This window comes from Carassius carassius, chromosome 41 (assembly GCF_963082965.1).
Source record: "Carassius carassius chromosome 41, fCarCar2.1, whole genome shotgun sequence".
NCBI classification, from domain to species: Eukaryota; Metazoa; Chordata; class Actinopteri; order Cypriniformes; family Cyprinidae; genus Carassius; species Carassius carassius.
Genome location: NC_081795.1, coordinates 7,023,920 through 7,048,118, shown reverse-complemented (window position 1 = coordinate 7,048,118; position 24,199 = coordinate 7,023,920). Strand labels below are relative to the sequence as shown.

Genomic DNA, 24,199 nt, shown 5'->3' with positions numbered 1-24,199 from the left:
ATAAAGCAAACATTACTGTTGATTTGTGTGCATTATTGCACCTCATTCTATTATTTTTATATTAGATTAGATTTACATTTACATTTATTTATTCATTTAGCAGATGCTTTTATCTAAAGTGACTTACAAATGAGAACAATAGGAGCAGTTAAACTAACAGTAGGACAATTATTTTTTTTATTTTTAATAATAGATAAATAAGGAATAAAGGGGGAGAACTCCTTGGCTGCCATGCTTTCAATTATAAATGTTTATAATATTTTTCTGGTATAAGATTCTTTGTTTGAATATTTTGTCTCTTTCTATACTGATCCTTTTTCTTTGTATTTCTAAATTATTGCAGGGGCAATGCTGAGATACGTACGAGGAGCAAGAGGAAGATACAGATGACGAGCAGGAGGAGCAGCCATCTATAAGCAGTTCAGGGACACATCAACCCCAGCCGGACAGCAGGTCTGTAGACTCCACAATAGGACCAAGCCCTGATCAACCACCCTCATCCAGCAGTTTAGGGACAGATACACAACAGATAACCCCCACCTCTGAAAGCACAAGTCCTGTCATTGAGAGTCCATCAGCAGGTGACAATGTAGAGACCTGTGTGCCCCCTCAAACTGATCCTGCTTTTTGGCCGTCAAAGGTTTTAGATGCAGATCGTGTTGAAATAGTACAAAGAGGCCCATTTAAAGTCCCATCAGATTTTAATTTTCCAAAGGGACTAGATGGCAGGGCGTTTCATAGTAGCCTACAATTCATAATCTAAGTGATTCATAATCATAATCGTCTAAGTGGTCTTGCTGTCATCAGCATCAGTGGTGAAGTGGCTCAGAAGCTGTCATATGATGACCTAATTAGTGATTTTGCAGCGAGGAAATGCAGACGTGTGGTTCTGTAAAGCCTCCCAAAACTGGTGGAAATGCTTGATCCATACAGAATAGCATTATGGCTCCCTCAAAATGTATGTCTTTGGTTTATTTTGACAACATTTGGTCTAAGAAGATTTTGCACTTTACTTGAATGTGTGTTTTTAGCTGTTCTACATAGCCTACTGTGTTTACAAAGTAAGTAAAGTTGTGACTTTTAGTCCTCTAAATCTTTGTTTTATTTAAGAAGACCGACTATTCTTGTTTGTACTTATTGATGATTATTTAATTTAATTTATTCAAAGTGACATTGAATTTGCAAAAAAAAAAAAAGTCTGGATTATTTGGATAATTATTTTATTTTGCTATTCTGTTTACTGTTTACAAAGTCAGCAAAGCTTTGAAGATTTTACTTTATCTTTTTAGTGTTCTTAAGTTTTATACTGTGATGCTGCTATTGTGTTATGTTTGGTTATAAAAAGTTAAACTGGCAAAAACAAACGTTTTTTTTTCTTGGGGTCGGGGTGGGGGGCATCATAAAGGAATTATGCTTAGGGCACCAAAATGGCTAGCAGCGGCACTGAACTAGATCCTAAACTATTGTAAGTTTCGAATAAAATATTCTGAAATTATTCAAAGGTTTTAGCCATTTTTGAAACACAAGCTTAATTTTCTCAAATTCATGAAATTGTTCTTGCAGAATTATTTTATTTAAGTTACACATATCCGTGTCAGCTGTTTTTTTTTTTTGTATTACCATTCAGTCAGTAAGTTTTTATTATTATTTATTGTTTATTTTTTATATATTTGAAAAAAGTCTCTCTTATTGAATTGATTTAATAAAAAAAATACAATAAAAACAGTAAAGAAAAAACTGAACGGTGAAATATTATAATTAAATATAAAAGTTGTGCTGCTTAATATTTTTGTGGAAACTGTGATACTTTTTTCAGGATTCTTCGATGAATAGTTAAAATGAATAAAATGAGCATATCTCATCAACACAATAGAAAATCATCATAATGAAGTTGCCATGCATTAATAATATGATTTTTATTTTACTTTGATCTATCACTTTTTTAATGTGAGGTTCCTTTCTCTCCAGGAATTGAAAGCTTCTTCTGCAGACCCTGGAAACTCAACTGGCAATTGAGTGATATGTGGGTTGATATATCTTAAAATCATGTTTCCACTGTTATGAATCATAAAAACTAGTATTATAATTGTGGATGCAGGCGGAAGTGTAGCAAAGTCTTGATGCATATCAAGCAACCAAATCTAATGACAAGAGGAGCAACATCAATTGAGGTATAAAGAGCCCAAAAAAGTGATTTTATAAAAAGACTCCATCAGCGGATTAGAGGTCATTAGAGGTCAGTGTTATTTAACATCACAGAGAGGCTTTTTTTGATAAAATTCATATCAGTAGTACATGATGGGAAATTAAGTGCTCTCTTAACATCACTTACTAACAAATGAGGTCTCGCCAAGGTAACCTCTGCGTCTCAAGACCACCTCCAGAAACTTGGTCTCCTCATCCACCCGGTAGTACTCTTTCTCCAGGGAGATCCAAGCCCAGTTTAGCCGGAAAAGTTGGTTTTTCAGCTTGTTGCCCCCTAAAGAGCAAAGAGAAGAAACATATTGAACATACGTACTGTACAGTCAGGTAAAGATTAGTATGGTACGGTAATGACTTGAATAGAATTGTTTGAATAGAATTGTTTGTTGTGTAACTATCAATCCAGAGAAAAATGTACAAAACTCTATCCATATTTGGAAGAAGTATGCAAAAGCTTTCTCTTTGAAGTAATAACTTTAATATGGCCCACTGATGTATATTGGAGCTGACTCATTCATATGGGGTATATTTTTTATCTCAACAAGAACAGTGTGATATTGGTCAAAATCTCTGATGCAGCGGTGAGGGGAAGCGCAGGTTTAATTGCTTCTTTTCTAATTAAAATAAAAAGGTTTGTCTGCTTCCTATCTGTGTTCGTCTGTTTTATCATCAGTGTTTGAAGTGGGATTCAAAGTGAGGGCTCGCTCCTGGAGGGCGTCCCTACCAGTTACAATCTACACACAGACATCAAACACACACAAACACGGCTTTCTTTCTTATGTACGGATGCAAATAATGGAAAAATGCAATATGTCTTGTCCATCTATGTTAAATTAAATATTCAGAATTCAGACAATTACGGAAATACAGGATGTGGTTTAATACAATCAAATTTTTGAGCTTGTCTATATGCTTTGGTAATCATTTAATGCATAAAATGTGGGACACAGCTAATACAAAATAAGTAATATACATATAATACATATACAAATATAACATGTCTAGTCAATCTATGCTAAATTAAATATTCATAATTCAGTTTATTATACATTATGTTATAGTTTAATAAAATCAATTTTGTGGAATTTTGTGGCTTTTTGTCCCTGTCTATAAGCTTAAGTAACCATTTTGTGCACGCATTATATAATAATAATAATTTATAATATCACCAATTAAAAAAATTGTGATTCAATATATATATATATATATATATATATATATATATATATATATATATATATATATATATATATATATATATATATATATATATATATATATATATATATATATATATATATATATATATATAATGATTATTATTCAAAATTAAATGTAGTAAATAATAATTATCCATTAAAAAATCATTAATGGATTTAACATCAGTTCTACAGAATATGCTTTTGATATTAATCAAAATTTATTATCATGACTTTGATATTGACATGATTTTAAATGTTGAATACAACTGAAAAAGTCTCTAATGAAGGACAGGCTAAAATAGTTTATCTATTGATACGTCCTGTCCAACATCCTTCCTGTATTAATAAGAAATGGCTAGTTTTGCACACACACACACACACACACACACACACACACACACACACACACACACACACACACACACACACACACACACACACACACACACACACACACACACACACACACACAACAAAACACTCGTTGTATAACAAAGAGAAAGCTTGATCTGTATGACGGACTCATCCAATCACCATTTGGCAGGAGTTATTTTCCCTTGTTCAGTCCAGCTGGCATGTTAAGAGAGAATAAGAGATTGAGAAATCTTCAATCTATAGGTCTGTCCTGTTCTGGTTTCTTTGTACAAAGCTATCAGTGTACTGCTGTTTGTTTGCTTTTGGCAACACTACACAGTTCGTACCAACCCTGCACACTCCTCCTCTCCAGTTGTCACGCTCTACAAACCTGTCATGTTCCACTATCCTCATTTTCCTTTCATACAAAGGGCAAGACATACAGTACGTATACATCTGGGTAATCCATGAATGTATGTGTGTGAAAGCTGGATGGTTGCACCTGTTTTTGTATTTTTACACCTATAATTCTAAAACATAAATCCAAGCATCTAGCAAGGTCAATGAGGAAGATTCACAAAAGAAAAGTAAAAATACTCAACAAATGCCTTTTAAAAGAATGTCGTCTCTGATGTTTCACATTTTAAGCCTGACAAATATGGATCAACAACAAGACAACTAGACACTTTCCAATGGTGCAGTATGATTTGGATTTGTGAGAGCTGCACCACTGGTGAAAACGTCTTCAAACTTCAAGAAAATGAGTTCGATGAAACCCTGTCAGATCGAAGATATTAACCGAGAATGACAGAGGATTTTGATTTGAGCTGAAGTACACAGCGAATAAACAGAATTCACTTCACCTAAGAGGAAAGATGTGAGGTAAAATTTAATTCTGTATCTAGAAGCTTTGTTCCTCCTAATGAGAAAATACAGTAACTATGACAAAGTAGCAACTCTAAAACTAATATCATTCTCCTCAGTGCAAATCAAAGAGCATACTTGGAAGTTTGTAGGAGTTGTTTCATGCGTGGGAGAGATTTGTCGTCAAGTTCATACGCTACAGAAAGTGAAAAAACAAAGAAAACTCAACATGTTCATTCACTTGACCTTATCTGCAATGACCCTTCAAAGAGTATTTTAGAGGCAATCTCACACACAACAACCTGTCACGTCTCTTTCCCACAAAACGACCACATCAAGCTTTGATTTTAATGCACAGACACACATTTGAAGTGCAATATAATAAGTCATGTTCAACCAACATACGGTAGGCCTACCATTGTTCTAGTTCCGGCCCACAGTTCAGGTTTTAGAGGTGGGACTGCGTTTTAGCTGAACTCGACTTAAAAAAGAGTTCAAGGAAAACCTCCCAGTTAATCTACAACTGAAGGTTAAGATTGCTGAGCAGGGTTTGCGTTAATAACACCTAACACCAATGTTTTCTCAAGGTCCTCCTTTCTAGATCACGGTCTGGTGTTTTTTTCCTGAACCCCCTTTGTAAAACGGAGGCACTACTCACTGATTTGAAAAACAGCTTCAAATGATTTTTTTCCATGTTTCTTTGATAATATGCTGGTTGCTGAAAGCAATATGTTAACAAAACTAAACTGCTAATTCGATTATACTGTAGAACACAATTTTAAAGCGAGCATACTTTTACTACCTCATTAAAAAAAAAAAAGAGCTGAAACTGTATCTTTTTACCTCTTATTCAGCATATTTTGGGAAAATATGAAATTAAATAAAATTTAACTAAATTACTTGTACACATGCAATGGTTTTATTCAAGTTATGATATTTTGATGAAAAATATGAATAAGACCGAAGTGTGCCAACTCTGTGCCCCCTGTCACCTCCATGAACATGGAGTCTGCAGGATGCCCTTATTTGGTAACTGAGGAGAGCGAGGGGCTACGGTGCCCACCATCATTCTCCCTCCGTCAGACAAACCTACCTGTTAGGCATTACTGCTGAACACTGACTTATCTGAATAAACTAAGGAACAACTTGCAAAACTGAAAGTCTATGGCTATTGTTATTGGATAAAAGAAGAAATACACCCCTATTCTCCAGGTTTTTGTTAGAAAACCTGGAGTTAGGTTTTAGCTTTCGTAACTATTTCAGGGGATCACAAAATTCTTAAATTATACTACCACTCAAAAGTTTGAGACTGATTTTCACTTTAATGATTTAATTCATGTTAGCCGAGTAAAAGTATTCATTTTAATATTTTTATATCACAATATTAATATATAAATATATAATGTAATATTTTTAAATCATAATGACCCCAAACATTTTAATAGTATTTTTTAAATACATTTTTAAAATAAAATAAAATAAAATTACTTAAATGGAATTATTATTAAATGTAATAATAATTAAAATATAAAATTGGGTCTTTTGCTCTGGTTAAAAACAAACAAGACAAATGTCTCATGCAGACCATTATAGTGTAGGAGAAACAAATTAGATATTAAATAGGTCAAAATTTTTAGAAAATGCATACAAAACCCATCCCTCTTTCTCATTTTTTTTCTTTATAATTCCACAATTCAAAGCAGTGATGTTGTGGAAACCATTCTGATGCTCACTTCCTGGGCTTCCTGGGTCACAAAAGCAGGATTCCCATGCAGGGTTGTGAGAAGGGAGCTGCCTGGAATTCATTGAAGTCAGCACAGCTCATTTATGTGTGTCTCAAGGAGACAGGGAGTGAGAAATAAAGTGTGTTTGCAGCTAAAGGTCAAACTGAACCTTGCTCCGTTGCACCCTGCTCTAGTGACTGCACTTGCAATCGCGGCCGAGGTCAGTTCCCTTACACACCAGCATAAGTCCCCTGCCATCCCAACCCCCATACACACAGACCAACAGAGGAATTGCCTAAAATATCTTTTCATTGCAAAATACGTTTCACTATGCACTTTTCCAAATGGAAAAATGAAAGGCTAAGAGACTGTAGAAGCTTCTAAAAGCACTAAATCCTGTGAAAGTCTAAGATGACGGACACATTTCTTTTTTTACATTGTCAATAAAATGAAATGGTCTTCCACCAAAGCTTTCAGTAAAAGCTTCTCACCCATAAAGCCTTTTCGCAGCTGTCCCTAACCGCTCAGCATCCCAGAAATTTCAGCTGTGCAAGGTGTAACATTCTTTAAACATTTTAAAGGAAAAATCTGCAGTGTAATTCCTTAATTTAGTACATTGCATTTGTGGGCATTGCTGTGCCTGCACTCTGCTATCAGACCGGGCAGAGGGCTTTATGAAGGTCAGTGTTCACTATATGCCTGGAAAACACTGGCACACAAAAACTAAATCCTGTAATTTGGAGTCTAAAGTTATGCTTTGACAGTGGTAGGACCCTTGCTGTCTATGGAGGGTCAGAAAGCTCTCGGATTTCATCAAAAATATTACAATTTTTGTGTTATTGATGAATGTAGATCTTATGGGAAATTAATGTAGAATGTAGAAATTAATGACAAAATTAAAATTTTTGGGTGAACTATCCCTTTAAATTTAAAAAAGAAGAGGATTAGAGCACAGACTTGGCTGGACACAAGATTATTAAACAGTGCTTTCTTTCACTGCTTTTTGATTGAAAGGCCCGCTCTGAAACAGTTTCTTGAGGATCAAGCAAATGTTTGAATACAAGTAAGCGATAGTAGGTGTAATCCACATTATTGAGCCTTTTCTAATGTAAACTTTCCTCCCCTTAAAAAAAAAGACCAAATTCAACTATGGAGCAAGTCAATGTGAGAGTCTCTTTTTTTCTTCACTTTAAGGATAGATAACACAGCCACTCCAGTAAAATCCAACCCTTTTCTCTTTCTATAGCAAGAAATAGTTTAGCAATTAATAGCACAAATACATTCCCAATCCCCTTGTGTTTGGAAAGTGGACATCGTATTGACACTGCAGATTTCCTGATTAGCTAATGGAAAACTGCAGCAGAAATAGAACAAGGGGATTATCAGGCAGTTGGTATAACCGCTTCATGATGAGAGCTTTCTAAAACGCTCATTTAACACATCGGAGAATTGACCGACCAGATGTTGGAGCTCCGTCCTCTGGGCGGCCGACAGTTGGGGGCTGATGTCAACAACCACGGGAGAGACGGCTGCGAGTGCGGCGACCTGAGTCCTCGTTCCCTCCCAGCGATTCAGGAGATTAATGTGGTACAGTTGACTTTTCTTCCTTCGTCCAGGCTGGCGTACTCTGTAGGTCACGGGCCCCACTTTCTCCGTAACGATATATGGGCCTTGCCATTTCGTGAGGAATTTACAAGCCGTGGGGACGAGAATTTCCGTGGGGACGAGAACCAACACGTAGTCACCTGGCTGGAACTCCTGTGGTTGGGCCGCCCGGTCGTATCGTCGACGTTGGGCTTCCTGGGCTGCTGTCAGGTGTTCCCGGACGAGGGGCATGACACGGTCGATCCTTTCCCTCATTTCCCTCACGTGATCGATCGTGGTCCGATGGGCGGTCGGCTGCTGCTCCCAGGCCTCCTTGGCGACATCGAGCAGGCCACGGGGCTGCCGCCCGAACAACAGTTCGAAAGGTGTGAATCCTGTGGAGGCCTGGGGGACTTCCCGGATGCCGAAGAGGACGTACGGCAGCATTTGGTCCCAGTCCCGTCGGTCGTCCGCAGCCATGCGACGGAGCATCTGCTTCAACGTCTGATTGAACCGCTCGACCAGCCCATCGGTCTGAGGGTGGTAGACGGTGGTCCGGAGCTGTTTCACCTAAAGGAGGCTGCAGAGGTCAGCCATCGTCCGGGACATGAAGGGGGTGCCCTGGTCGGTCAATATCTCTCGGAGGATGCCGACCCGGCTACACAGTAGGAAGAGCTCCTGGGCGATGGCCTTGGAGGTAGCCTTGCGCAGTGGAATGGCCTTGGGGTACCGGGTCGCATAGTCCACGATTACCAGTATGTGTTCGTGCCCCCGGGCGGACTTTGGCAGCGGCCCTACTAAATCCATTCCTATTCGCTCAAAGGGCACCTCGATGATGGGCAGCGGAATGAGCGGAGCTGGGGGAGGAGTATGAGGCGACGTCCGTTGGCAGTCCGGACACGCTTGACAGAATCGTTTGATCTCCGCCTCCATGCCAGGCCAGTGGAATCTGTCTCGGATCCGTTGGGTAGTATTCTGCGCCCCCAGGTGGCCAGCCATCGGATGGGAATGGGCTAGCTCGATTACCATCTGGGTCTTTGTGCGTGGGACCACCAGCAGTTTCACCTCCTCCCCTCTCCGCTGTGCGACACAGTACAGCAGGCCATTCTGGACCACAAAGTGTGGGGTCGGGTGCGGTGGTGGAAGGACCTCCTTTCCCTCAAGCACCCGTACTTGCTTCCAGCAATGTTTTAGGCGATCATCCCCGAGCTGCTCCTCCACAAATTTCCCCCCACCCCTAACCTGCTGGAAGACATCATAAAAGAGGTTAGAACTTTGGGGGGGGGACTCACCACCTCGGGCGCTGTCTGAGGCCAGGAGGACAGGGTTCCGTCGGGGAGCTCGGCGGAGGTCCTTCTTCTTCGGGCGGTTCCCGGCAGGGCTGGCAGGCTGGGTAGCTTGTGTGAGGAGTTGCTCCAAGCCTGGCCAGTCTCTCCCCAGCAGCACAGGTACCGGTAGGTCCTTGACCACGCCCACTTCCAAGGGCCCGGTGCCGGTCTTGGTGGACATGGTCACTACTCGGGTAGGTACACTCTGGATGTCCCCGTGGACGCAGGTGATGGACATGCGAGCTTTGGTTCCTGCCCGTGGGGGAAGTATGGAGGACTGGACCAGGCTGGACCAAAGCTGTAAACGGTCGGCCGTTGATGAAAACCTCGGTCTGGGGTGCCCCTCGCGGTGGTTCCAGATGAACTGCACAGCCTGCCAGCCAGGGGCGATTGGGTGCGGACGATGGCTCCGTTGGCATGGGCTCATCCTGTACGCCGGGAACCGCCGACCTGCTGACTGCGCGCTGGGTGCCCTCTGGCATGCGTCGCTCCTGGTATACCCTCCGGGGAAACGGCGGTGCTCGCTCTCCAGCCTCTCGTCGCAACGTCGCCTCCGCTAGCTCGACTGCCTCGACGAGATCTCCTACGGTCCCCGGGTTCCTCATTCCGGCTGCCTGTCGAAGGGGCGTGGTAGGGCATGCAGATACCGGTCCATGACGACAAGTTCGGCCACTCGGGCAGCGCTGGGGTCCCCGGTGAGTAACCAGTGATGGGCGAGGCGATTGAGTTTGGCGGCTTGGGCACGGGCTGGCAACCGGCTGTTATACTCCCATGTCCGGAATAATTGGGCCGCAGCGATGGGAGACAGCCCCACACGGGCCAGGATTTCCTTCCGTAGTTCGTCGTACGATTCTCTTTGGCTCGCTGACATGGAGAAATAGGCCTGCTGGGGTTCCCCTGTCAGCAGCGGGGCCAGTATCCGTGCCCAACTATCGCGAGGCCAATCCTCCCGAGTGGTTACGGACTCGAACATGCCGAGGTAATGTGCCGCGTCGTCGTGGACAGTCATGTTCGGCAGGAGCTGGGTGGCTTGAGCGTGAGGATCCGGCAGCGGGACCCGCTGGGCAGCCGCGAAGCGAAGAGCGGCGAATTCACGCTCCGTCTCTCCCTGCCGAGTGGCCATATGTTCCACAATTTGCTGCTGTCGAATACTGATCTCCGTCAATTGTTTAATGACTTCTTCCATGGCTGGGGGAGGAGTCACCGCCTGACGACACACAGAGAAGGGGGAAGAAAAACAAACCAACCGGTGAGTATCTGGAGTGGTGATGCCGGTGATTCTTCAGCAGTTTGCCAGCATTCTCCACCAGTGTCGCGGGCTGAAGAATCACACGGCAGGCTGTGATGAATGGTTAAAGCCCCGGAGGGTGTGTTTATTAATAGTTGTGATCGTGAATGTGCCAGTAGTGTCCGGTGCTCGTCCTCGGTGCTGCGTCATCCTGTTTGCCGGCCGGCTGAGTGCAAGGGGAATCGGTGTCCGGTGCTCAGGTGGCGGGCTGGTCGGTCACTCGCTTTCTGGAGAGATAAGAGACACAACATTAGCTGGCATTGTATTGGAGAGCTTGCTCACCCGTGTCCTCTCGGGTACAGCTTTTGTAGTCCTCGTCTGAGCCCTTTCAGCTGGGACCGATCAGCCCGCAGTGATTGAGTGCAGGTGGATCTCCTCCGTTGCCAGGGCAACGCTGATAGGTGCCCGGGACACGGCTCACAATATATATATATATATTTACCCAAAGTATAGTTTTAACAGGTCACGTCTCATGACGTAAAAACTAATTGTTTCTGAAGTCATGCATGGTAGCATGCCATTTCAGGTGAACAAGTTTGGTAAAGTCTACAGCAACATGTCAACTGGTTGAAAGGAGCATTATACACCCAACTTAGAAAAGCAGTAGTGCGTTTCTCCTTACTATTGGACCATTGAAAAACTTAATGGCACTTGAAGAGGAGGAGGTGAAGGGGCCTCACTGAGAACACTAGAAACAGAAAGGAAAAAAACAACACAGGCATATAACGATTCAGGTTGAGAGGGACAATGAGAGCCGTACTGTGGTTTTGGTTGACCCCCTCAATGCCCAGTGTTTGCTGTCTCATCAGGCACAGTAATGGCAGCTTGTTTGCTGAATGGCTTCAGTGCAAGGACATGGTGAGTAAAAGCCGGGCACCCGACTGTCAAGCTACGTGCTAATAAATCTGAGGTTGTTTGTGGCGAGCCTATTCTCCCCTCTGGGAGAGTTCCAACTAAGCTGCCTCTTTTGGAAGGACATGTTTGAACAGCATTAGTCACTTGTTACTTTTCTGAGTCGCTTGCCACAAATCTTTTCTCAAAAACAGGGATCTCTCCTGTATATTCATGCAGAGAGAGATGCCAATTTGCATCGCCTGAAACAACTGCTTTCGACCTGTCAAAAAGGTAACATGGGGAGTTACTGGAAAAAGACTGCCTGTTTCTCAACTTTAACTAGCTACTGGAAAGATTCTAATGTTGTTCTATAGGAAATTGGACAAAAGGTGATATAAAATTAAAATTTGGGAAGATAAAATTAAAGAACACTTCAAAAGCACCATATTGAAAGGGAGTTTCTGTGTTGTTGGACTGATTTAAAGGGGACACATTGGAATATTTGATGCAAGATTCTATTGCATAGCTTGTAGGAGATAATAATAACACTACTTCCTGAAATCAATGCAGTAAAGGCAGCTAGTGCTTTTCATAAGTGTGGAAACAAGATGCTATATATATTTACTGTATACCATCCAATATTAGTTTGATCTCAAAAGTGAGGTCACAGATCAAGTCACAGTAAAGACAATTATAATGTTACAAATGACTTGTATTTCAAATAAATGCTGTTTTTAACTTTCTATTCGCAAAAGAATCCTGGAAACGGATCATGAACAGTGTTCAACATTTATTATAATACAAAATGTTCCTCAAGAACAAAATCAGCATATTAGTATGATTTCTGAAGGATCATGTGACATTGAAGACTGGAAAAATTGCTGCAAAAAAATTCAGCTGTGCCATCATAGTGATAAATTACACTTCACACATGTTGAAACAGAAAACAGTAATTTTAAATTGCAATAATACTTCATCATAATTTCATAATTTCATAATCAAAAGAAGGATAGATGAATGGATTTATCCCAAAAACTACAAATATCAATTAAAATGTATTTATATACATTTATTTTAATTCTACATACCTATAGACATAAACATCAGTGCTGCTGATGTTCCTCTGTTCAACACTGCTTTGTGTGTAGGTCAACTGACATATGGAATGAAAAGTTTCATTATCAACACTAATCTGTTAATGCAAGCTGCAGACAAAACACATATTCATGCTTTTATACACAGTTTTTTTCATTGCAGTTAATTAAGCACAACTATTTCCCTGCTTATCAGCAAAGATGTGAATTTTCAAAGGACTGAGCAGCCAACCAAGGCTTTACTTATAAAGGGGTCATGAACTCGGAAATCAAAATTCCCTTGATCTTTTGAAATATAAGAGGCCATCGAACTATAAAAAACATTCTGTATATTTCAGATCTCAAAACTTTCTCATTAGTCTAAAAACAGATTATATTGAAGCCAATTATCCAAAGCAAAAGCTCTATGACGTAATCATAGATCAATGCCTGCTTCTACATCACTGCAAGTTTAGCCCCGCCCACTTATTTGTGCATGTAGTGCAAATAAAGAGAGAGGCAGACCCAGGTCTACACAGAAACCAAACGATAAAGATGCTTAAAAGACTACAAGATGCTGTTCAGTGCCAAGTTATGGGAAAACACAGTCTTTGCACAACCTTCCATCAGATCCCTACATTAGCTTTATTTTTAATGAAGTTCCAGACTGGTCAATTAAAGTTTGGTTGTTTGTTCATTTCATTTAACCACAGATACGTTTACAAGGCACAATTTGACAACGGATTTTCTGAAAGACTAAAATTAAAAGATGAATCTGAGCCGACTTGAATGGATCCGACAGTAACGTCGTACCACACAAGTGTGAGTATTCGTTTTTATTAGGTGATCACTATTACTTTGTCTGTTATTACAGATCATTTGACATGAACTGAGAATTTATGCTTTTTTTTTAACAAAATCATAGCAGCGTCCATCTATGAAGGCTGTAGGCTTTCAAACATACACATCTGTTAGCCAATCATAGCAGTGGGCGTTAACTTCCAAGCTTACAATCTTCCACGCCTATTAAAACAGCATTCTGATGAGGGGGGTCAAAACAGGAAAGTAAATAGCCTATTACTGCTGAAATATTTTTTTATTTTTTTTTATGTAACAATCTTGATAACATTATAAGTGGACCTCAGAGAACAGTACAAAATAATTAAAAAGTCAGTTCATGACCCCTTTAATGGTCTTGTGTGTTTATAAAGAACACCACAAAAAAGTCTTAAAGTACTCTAAAAAAAAGTTTCCAAATGCCCATCATGTCCCTTTCAGTCTTACTCCAGAGACTACAAAGTCTGAGTTAATTGAGATGGAACGGAACTAATTCATGGAAGTCTATTCCATTCATTTTCCTCATCCAAATACTTTCGCTTGAGACCAAACTGAAGTCTAAAATGGCCGTACATAGAATTAAGAAATAAATTACAGGCCAACATACCTGGATGTGTAATAGTGTGTAGTTCCTACATACTGGAAAGAAGCAAATAAAGCTAGAAGACAAGGAGGAAGTCTGCAAAAACTCATATCATAAAGAAGAACACTGGTCTGGCTTGACATAATATTACACAGTGAGCTTAAGAGCTGAGTAGTCTGACAGATAATGTGCTGTAAGAGATAAACAAACCTTAACCACTTCAGCTGTTATTTTGATTTTTTGAGAATTAGGCATATGCAATATTGGACCCACCGGTGGGTCCCCAGAGTTGATGTGGTTAAGTGTGCATAAAAATGAACACTGCTCTTATATTTCTTGGTACACAAGCATGAAAGGCCATTACCATGTTCTGAAGTGGCATGCTGATACATTCTGGACAGCCGGTGACCTTTTCACTGAAAAGTGGTATTTAGAGTGCCATTTCTAAGAGAACTCTGCTTAGAAGGCTGTGCAAAGCAGAAGAGTAACACAGCTGAGCGGAAAAATTTCATCTGATCTTCAAATAAGTCATAATTAGAGATGCCCAAAATAATATTAGAGATATTGTTTTACCAGTACTGACTGATATTTAGCTGAAATTAAAGATTTAATTTTACATGCTCATTTTCCCTTGTTTTACATTTAGATTTTTTATTTGCAATCAGGAATTGCTCACTGGAAGTTATTCTATAAAAACGAACAATTTAATAACAGTGTTAAAAGTAATCTTTAGGAAATCTCAAAGTTTCCATTTTTATATTGCAAATTCATAATGTGATGCAGCATTTAAACAGCTGAAAAACAGCCAACAGAAACAACAATATATATAAGTATAATTGTTTGTATTATTATAAATGTTTTTACTGCCACTTTTGATCAAAGTAATGCATCCTTACTAAGAAAAAATAATAAAAAGAAAAATGGATGACCTCAAACTTTTATACGTATTTTATCAACATATTTATGTTTTTTAGTTTTAGGTTTAGTTGACTATAACCCTGCTTACTGGCATATTATTGGTATTAGTATGGATTTTAATATCAGTGCATCGTTACTCATTTTAACAGAAAAAATGTGCTACAAATAATTTCACTGTGCAAACATTCACAGTAAAGGGTGGAAAAACATATAAATCCCTAAGCCAGTGACTTTAAAAGCTAACTAAACTCAAGGGTCAGTTAACCTGGATGGTGACAAGATGGATGGTGTTGAATAGATCTGTTCTGACCTACAAAAACACTCAGAAATTTGCTATTCACGTGAAACAAGTACAATGGCTTCACAAACATTTCCTGCAGCTGTAATTGCACCTCAATACTCTGGAGTAAAAAAAGTTGAGGTGAAGTAATGCCTCTGGAATAGAAAAATCGAAATATCAGTGAATCTTACGGCTGTAAATATACATTGCTGGCCATTTTCAGGTCTCCAGGACAAATTCCAAACAGACTAAAGCCCCAACAACACAAAAACACATAAATTAAGTGATTTACTTGGTTTAGTAGGGCAAAAAGGCATGCTGATGCTTAATCATATATATAGCGCTATGATGAACAGGAGCAAATAGGAAAGGCTGTGCAGCTTTTACAGACTAATGGCGCGTTTCCACCGAGTGGTACGGTACGGTACGGGTCGGGTCGGTACCCTTTTATTTGCGTTTCCACTGCCAAAAGTTGAGAATGGTACCAAAAAGCCGAACCGTACCGTACCACTTTTTGGGTACCCTTCCGTTGGGGTACCTAGCACAGTGGAACGGTACTAAAGGGTGGAGCTAGACTCACTGCAGAACGTTGATTGGTTGACAGAGAATCGTCATTTGCGCGTGCCGCAAGGGGAAAGACACAACACATGAGGCGCCATTTTTAAATTACAACAACGTCGCAACAATGTCGCCGCGCAGCATAACTTTACCGTGGTGGACCCAGGAGGTGCAGACCTTCTTGGGTATCATCGGTGAAGAAAGGGTGCAAAGGCAAACTTGATGGCATGGTGAGAAACGAAAAGGTTTTTCAGCATGTTTCTGAGAGGATGGCTGTCGAGGGTTACCAGCGGACGTCCGAGCAGTGCCGCATTAAATGCAAGAAACTGCGGAGTGACTATCGTAAGGTGAAAGACCACAACAGCCGGAGTGGTGTTCACAGAAAAAATTGGAAGTGGCTAGAAATGATGGACGCCATCTACGGGCACAGACCGGCGAGTTTGGGACGAGAAGGTGGCATCGATACAGCTACCTCGTTGCTGGAGTCGATGATGGAGCCTCCCGGTAAGTTTGTAATTGTGAAATATAACGTTAGTATACATCGATCACGGGAAAGCTTACGTTCAATGCACAACTTTTGTGCAAGTCTGTTGTTTGTCTGTCAGCCAGCCAGTGTGGTATCAACCGATCATTTGCAAGCTAGCAAAACGCTAACGTTAGTTTATTAGCCTGTGGTGGACGGAGTACATGTCCAGTAACGTTACTTGTAGCCTACAGATACCCTAATAAAATACAACTGTTTTATTACTAAACATATTCTACTAAATATATATTAAAGAGAGATGGGTCCAATGATATAGCTTAAGGAAAGAGTAAGAACTCCGTCTGAAAATTATTATGAAATATCAGAGCAAGGTGAAAATGTCCACATTCAATAGGCTTAAACAGTACAGTAATGTTGTGGGGTAAAAAGTACAATATTATGCTTTGGAATGTAGTGCAATAAAAGTTACTCTTATAAAATTATAGATACTTGGAAAAAAAAAATACTTATGTACATTATACAAAGTAAAAATGCTTTGTTTGGCTACCCACTCAGTCCTACTACGTTGTATGTTCTGTATTTATCTCAACCGCATTGTTGCCGTTTGTGTTATTAACGTGACTTTTGTAAATTTTCAGTTGAGCATCCTAGCTGTCAGGAGGAAATGGAGGCACTTGATGAGATTTCCACCCTTGAAAGCTCAAGTTCGCCTGCCAGGACATCAACCCCAACACCACCACCAGAATCTGCTCCATCAACTTCGAGTGAACCTCGGCGTATTACAATCGGTAAGACATGAACACCAGAGTGAAAAGAAATGTATAATATTGTAATAATATATACTAGAGGTGTAACAATATATCGTGCCATAATATATTTCGCAATACAAAAGCGCAACAATACGTATTGTGGATGTTGACAATATGTATCATGGATAGGTCTCCCAAAATAAAAATTACTGTGTGAGAAAAAATTCATGTTTTCAGAGTGTCAGTACTACATTAAATTACTATATAATGTTGCTTATGATGTATACTAATGCAATGGGGGAATATTTGTGGGTCCTCATAATGGCAAATGTCTTATTACCAGAACGTTAAGAATATTCGTCTAAAATAATAAGGTGCTAACTCTGTTGTCCTGGGGCTTGAAGAAGCAGTCAGTGTGTGCGTGTCATTGATTTGCAAGACGAAGGTTTCACTCACAGCCAGTACAGAGTGACTTTCATCCCCTGGGATTGGGCTGCACTCACTGATGGCTCTTCACAGTCTGCAACATGTGCTAAATCCCCATTAGTTCCTTGTAAAACTCAAGGTTACAAGGACAGCGGCGAAAAGTGCTAGAGCTTGGGCAAATGCATTGACTGATGATTAGACAAGTGCTAAAGACATGCAGTGTTAACGACATCTATTGACTAATCATGAATAAATGAATAAATAAATTGATTGAATGAAAGAAAAAGGGAGCTTCACTTTACTGCTACAAAGCCTGTCCTTTCATTAGCTTTATTCCTTGTGGTCCTTAAATCCATTCAGTCACAGTGCACATCATTCATGTTAATGAGTACTGGTGTCATGCACTATACTACAAAATGATAACTTTAAAACTCAATTTAAGGCATTTTCAGCTGTGGGTGTGTAACAAGTCTGCTTGTGCTGTATGTCATATATTGGTTAGTTTTATTAGTATAAAAACAATTTCCCAAACTTGAATGCACAACAAAATATAATATCTTGAAAATGGGAGTCTAAATCACGATTGTGATTGTGGCAATGGGATGAATTAGAATTAACATCAAAACAATCCTGTCTGATTTTTACATAACATACATGACAATGATATTTTTATGGACAGATCCACTAAAATGTCTTAAAACGCTGTCATATGCTTGCCAGACCAGTAGTTGGTGATATGGTAAAGAAACATTATTTGAACACATAATACATAGAAATTTAATATTTCACCATAAACATTTTAACATAAAAATAACACAATAGCTTAATGTGAAGAACGAATCCAAATTTAAAACTGTATTTCCTAGTAATCTTCCAGTGAGCTTCAACCTCTGCAAATTGATTGAGTCAATCATTGAAATTAAGAAGTCTGATTCATGAACAAATAAATCAAGCCTTGATATGGTGAACTGAATGACTTGATAAATCAAAAATCTCTTATTCAAAAGAATGATTTCTTCACAAATCAGACATATCTACTTCTCTCAGAAAAACATCAATGCACGCTAAGTTGAATAACAACATTAGAAGATTTTGGTCTGTTTCTCACACAGAAGTATTGCATGGTTTCATAAGACTTTGAAAATACAGCATGAACTATTTTTTATGATACTTTTGCATCCACTTTGAATCTTAAAAGCCTCAGTCCACATTCAGTGTAATGTCATGTCAAAAAGCAACAAGTACAAGTCTTTAGAATGACTTATTTTATGTCCCACAGGAAAAAAAAAATTAAGCCATACAGGTTTGGAGCGACATGAGGGTGAGCAAATGATGACAGAATTTTCATTTTGGGGTAAACAAATCCTTTAAGGAAACCCAGAACGAAACTAAACTGTGCTTTTCTTTTCAAGCTTACAGTTTCATGTAACAGTAAATAGCTAGAAGTCAGAAATTAGAATTTATTTGAGGCAACAGTATGAAAGAATGGCGTGACGGCTCAGGGCTTTAGGAAGCTGCTCAATACCACTATCTTTCATCTTCCCCTGCACTTCCTTCCAATCATTACACAGCTCTAAAAATTCCCTTATCCCGAGGGGAGGTGGACGCGGGGTCAGGTGGGTAGTGCTTCACAGGTCGGCTCCCAGGAGAAGGTGCTCAACAGCACCGGCTGCTCACACCTCCTTCCCCTGAGACCTGCAACTGAACAATGCCAGAACATACAGGGCAGCTTGAAAGCATTAGAGTGGGTAAAGTAGGATCAAGAAGTCTTAGACAAAATAAAATAAAATAATTTTTACTGTATATACAGGTCCTTCTCAAAAAATTAGCATATTGTGATAAAGTTCATCATTTTCCATAATGTAATGATGCAAATTAAACTTTCATATATTTTAGATTCATTGCACACCAACATATTTCAGGTCTTTTATTGTTTTAATACTGATGATTTTGGCATACAGCTCATGAAAACCCAAAATTCCTATCTCAAAAAATTAGAATATTTCATCCGACCAATAAAAGAAAAGTGTTTTTAATACAAAAAAAAGTCAACCTTCAAATAATTATGTTCAGTTATGCGCTCAATACTTGGTCGGGAATCCTTTTGCAGAAATGACTGCTTCAATGCGGCGTGGCATGGAGGCAATCAGCCTGTGGCACTGCTGAGGTGTTATGGAGGCCCAGGATGCTTCGATAGTGGCCTTAAGCTCATCCAGAGTGTTGGGTCTTGCGTCTCTCAACTTTCTCTTCACAATATCCCACAGATTCTCTATGGGGTTCAGGTCAGGAGAGTTGGCAGGCCAATTGAGCACAGTAATACCATGGTCAGTAAACCATTTACCAGTGGTTTTGGCACTGTGAGCAGGTGCCAGGTCGTGCTGAAAAACGAAATCTTCATCTCCATAAAGCTTTTCTGCAGATGGAAGCATGAAGTGCTCCAAAATCTCCTGATAGCTAGCTGCATTGACCCTGCCCTTGATAAAACACAGTGGACCAACACCAGCAGCTGACATGGCACCCCAGACCATCACTGACTGTGGGTACTTGACACTGGACTTCAGGTATTTTGGCATTTCCTTCTCCCCAGTCTTCCTCCAGGCTCTGGCACCTTGATTTCCGAATGACATGAAAAATTTGCTTTCATCCGAAAAAAGTACTTTGGACCACTGAGCAACAGTCCAGTGCTGCTTCTCTGTAGCCCAAAGTGGCTTGACCTGGGGAATGCGGCACCTGTAGCCCATTTCCTGCACACGCCTGTGCACGGTGGCTCTGGATGTTTCTACTCCAGACTCAGTCCACTGCTTCCGCAGGTCCCTCAAGGTCTGGAATCGGTCCTTCTCCACAATCTTCCTCAGGGTCCGGTCACCTCTTCTCGTCGTGCAGCGTTTTTTGCCACACTTTTTCCTTCCTACAGACCTCCCAATGAGGTGCCTTGATACAGCACTCTGGGAACAGCCTGTTCGTTCAGAAATTTCTTTCTGTGTCTTACCCTCTTGCTTGAGGGTGTCAATGATGGCCTTCTGGACAGCAGTCAGGTCGGCAGTCTTACCCATGATTGCGGTTTTGAGTAATGAACCAGGCTGGGGTTTTTTAAAAGCCTCAGGAATCTTTTGCAGGTGTTTAGAGTTAATTAGTTGATTCAGATGATTAGGTTAATAGCTCGTTTAGAGAACCTTTTCATGATATGCTAATTTTTTGAGACAGGAATTTTGGGTTTTCATGAGCTGTATGCCAAAATCATCAGTATTAAAACAATAAAAGACCTGAAATATTTCAGTTGGTGTGCAATGAATCTAAAATATATGAAAGTTAAATTTTTATCATTACATTATGGAAAATAATGAACTTTATCACAACATGCTAATTTTTTGAGAAGGACCTGTATATATATATATATATATATATATATATATATATATATATATATATATATATATATATAAAAGTGTGATTTCAAATTAGTGTTATTCGATACTGTCAAAAATCCTGCAGTCCAAAACCAACATTTAAAATACTATTCAATAATACATTGGACCAAATAGAATCTTCCCCTGGTATAGTGGGATTCAAAAGTCTCTGATCATTACAAATAAAATAATATATAAAATAAAATAAGAAATTATTTATTAATTTTTTATTATTCCCACAAATATTTTGGAAAAAGTCAAATCTCAAATTTTTGTTATTCCACTGACTGTCAAAGATCCTGTTCCCACTCCACAACCAACATTTCAAACACTTGATTCCATACTGGACAGCACCACACAACACCAACATCTTTAGATGAGGAATTCGGATCTTATTTCTCTCCAAACTCTAAAGATGGTACAGTGCTCTGACGGAGCTGCACAATGAGGTGAGCAATCACTTTCAGCCCGTGTCAGTAAGTAGGTAGGTGAGAGAGAGAGGAGGAGAGGAAGACTTGTCAGATTCAAGTCAAGGCTGCAGCTAGGCCCAGGCTGTCAGCGGCTCCTCAAAGACAGAAGCAGGAAGGAGGCGGTTAGAAAGCATTATGCAGCCTGATGCATTGAGTGATAGTGCCAGGCTTACAGACGCAGAGTGACAGCGTGTCTGCAGCACTGGGGCATCTGAAAGAACAGCAAACAAGGTCTTTTTGTTTGCAGAATATTACCTTTGAAAACCATGACTGAGGCCCACAGAAATAAGAATGAAAGTTTGGCTTTTCCATCTAGAAGTATTCATGCTTACAGTGCCAATATGAAAACTGTATCACTGGCTTGACAGTGTCTCATACTTTGTGTCACAGTTGTCATGCTGTCATTGTTATAGTCTATTTTAGTGCTTCTGGTCTATAAGCTTGGAAACGTTACACTCACATTGGATAACTAGTGTTGGGCATATGATATTTTCAATATATCTGCAATCATTTTGCAGGCAGTATAAAAATTACACAGAATCTTGAATATGCTATGCTAAGTTTTTAACAGAAGATTTAAACCAAAAAATTATGTTAAAATTGGCAAGTTCAATTTATTTTTAAATTAATCAATTCAAAAATTGTGAACTACTCATTTACACTTACACAGAAGTCTGTTTTAATATATTAAAATGCAAAAATATATAAATACATATAAATAAATATATAAATAAATATAAAAATGGCTGTTTATCATCAAATGTTTAGATTGCGTGTATAAATATAAATCTAATAAAAACATTGAAAAAATTATATAAGAAAAATATATTTCTCATTCTTTTTACATATCATAATAAAGCATATATAAATATATTTCAAAGCCCTACACCATATGTAAATAACTAATTTCAACAGCAGAACAGGTCTTGAGGTGCAATGGCATGGAATTTGAGTTTTGATTTGAAGTGATTAGCAGCCCATTATAAGACTCCAGAAAGTCTCATCCTAGAGAATCCTAGGGTTAAATGCCTCGCTCTAGGGCACAATGTGATAGAGCAATCTCAGTAACACCCTGATTCTCAACCACCAAACCTGCAAATTTTGTGTTAACAGCCAAAAATAAATCTACGATAATGATACTGAACATTATGCATTGTTACAGACAATGTTTGTTAAATTAGCTATGCCAAATAATGAAAATCAGACATTCATTCTGAGATTTGCTAACATTATCATTATTCATTATAATGAATAGGGGAAATAAGCATGAACAATCACATATTCTGTATCAGCTGATACTGCCAAATTAAACAAAATTAAATTTCTAGTATCTGCAAATGCCTGATATAGTACCAATTTATTGAGACGTTGATATAACCAGGGCTGCCAGCAATAGAACTGCTAACAATCAACACTGCAGTGACAGTTACACTATTTTTAGGGTTCCTACTTGAGATGCATTATACAAACCCAAAAGTGTTAAAGCATTCAATTCACGGACAGGCAAAAGAATGGATACAGATGGCGATGGAGTTCAAGTTGTGCTCTCATGAACTGCTAAACTCATGTATTTGTAAGCAAGCTGTGCTGCTGAGAAACAGAACTCCCACTCAAGAGTACTGAAGGTACTGCTGTGCAGAACAAGTGTACAGAGGAGGACGAGGAAGTGCTTGTTATGCCAACAAGTCTAGTGTAGTTACTTCTTTACCATAACTCTTATATTTCCAGAATAGGGGATATGGAAACAGAGATATGAAAATCAAACCACTTCACATTTCACTTTCCTGTGAATCAACAATGTGCCAATCCAGGAAATAATAATGACACCCTTGTGGGCAGCAGATGTTACCTGTGTATGGTCTATAATCCCAGACCAGATGGTTTATGTGAAACTGCTGTCAATTTGTTCCGAAGACCATGCTTTTGTATAGGGCTTTTGTATAACGACCAAAGTTGGTATATTCATTTATAATGGAATGTGAACAGATGAGAGAGTGAAAAATCTGCTGATCTATGCACATCCGCTTGAAGATGAAGAATAAAGTCTGTAAGGGACTCTCTGACCTGAGCGGTGCATGCGAGCTTGTTGTCTTTGTAGCACCTCATGGCATGTGGAGAAACATAATCCCTCTGTTAACCTGAGACTGAAGTGAGGTGGTGCTTCAGAGATGAGCTGGAAAGAGACCAACCGCTGTCAATGGTTCTGAATGAACACAAACGTTGTGTGTTGAGCGTCCAATGCTTGTGTAGGTTTTGCAAGTCTTGAACAATCCCTTTAAAAAAAAAAAAAAAGATTCACATCTCTGTTTAGTGATGTGTTTTACCCAGTGTGTTTTGTGGTTTTACTATGATATATGCAAACTAAAGTTGCAGTGAAATTACTTATGCAAAATGTCTGTTGGTCATTGCCAGTAGTGAAGCATTGCACAATGCAGCATTTACACAAAAGTCACTTTCAAAACAAGCAGCTTTCTGTAGGTCAAACTGATGAATTTGTGAGACCGACCTGAACATGAGCAACATTTTTATAGGGAACTTATTTGCCCCCTTACATGAAACTTATCAAAAGGATTCTTATTAAAATGACATCTAGCAAATCATTTAGCAACGGTAAATATGACTGCAGCTTTAAGTCTATAAGGCAGTGGGGAACATTTTTCCTATCAGGGGCTATTTAAGACTGCTCAAATTTAAAATAGCACATATTTAGAGAGTGGACAGATACTTAATTAAGAACAAAACAGGCCAAAATTAAAATTAATTGTGTGTATTCTTCTTACTTAAATAGCCTAGAGAAAACTAGCCTCCCTGGTCTCCCTGCAAGCACAGAGACAAACAAGAGAGAAAGAGAGAGAGAGAGAGAGAGAGAGAGAGAGAGAGAGAGAGAGAGAGAGAGAGAGAGAGAGAGAGAGATAGAGGGAGAGAGAGAGGGAGAGAGAAGGCAGGAATTGAAAACAAAGAGCAAGGTGCAGGCGGGAATCTGTCAGTGGGGACGTCTCCTCTGCTGACTGACTGAGTGGATTAGAGGATGGAG

At 39.5% G+C, this 24,199-nt stretch overlaps 1 protein-coding gene across 1 annotated transcript in view; it reads right to left on the bottom strand.

Moving 5' to 3' along the window:
• frem2b (FRAS1 related extracellular matrix 2b) overlaps window positions 1-24,199 on the bottom strand; it is a 65,477-nt gene that overhangs the window by 29,475 nt on the left and 11,803 nt on the right. Inside the window, 1 exon segment of the mRNA XM_059533562.1 lies at window positions 2,333-2,479. Within this exon segment, the coding sequence (XP_059389545.1) occupies window positions 2,333-2,479 (147 nt within the window).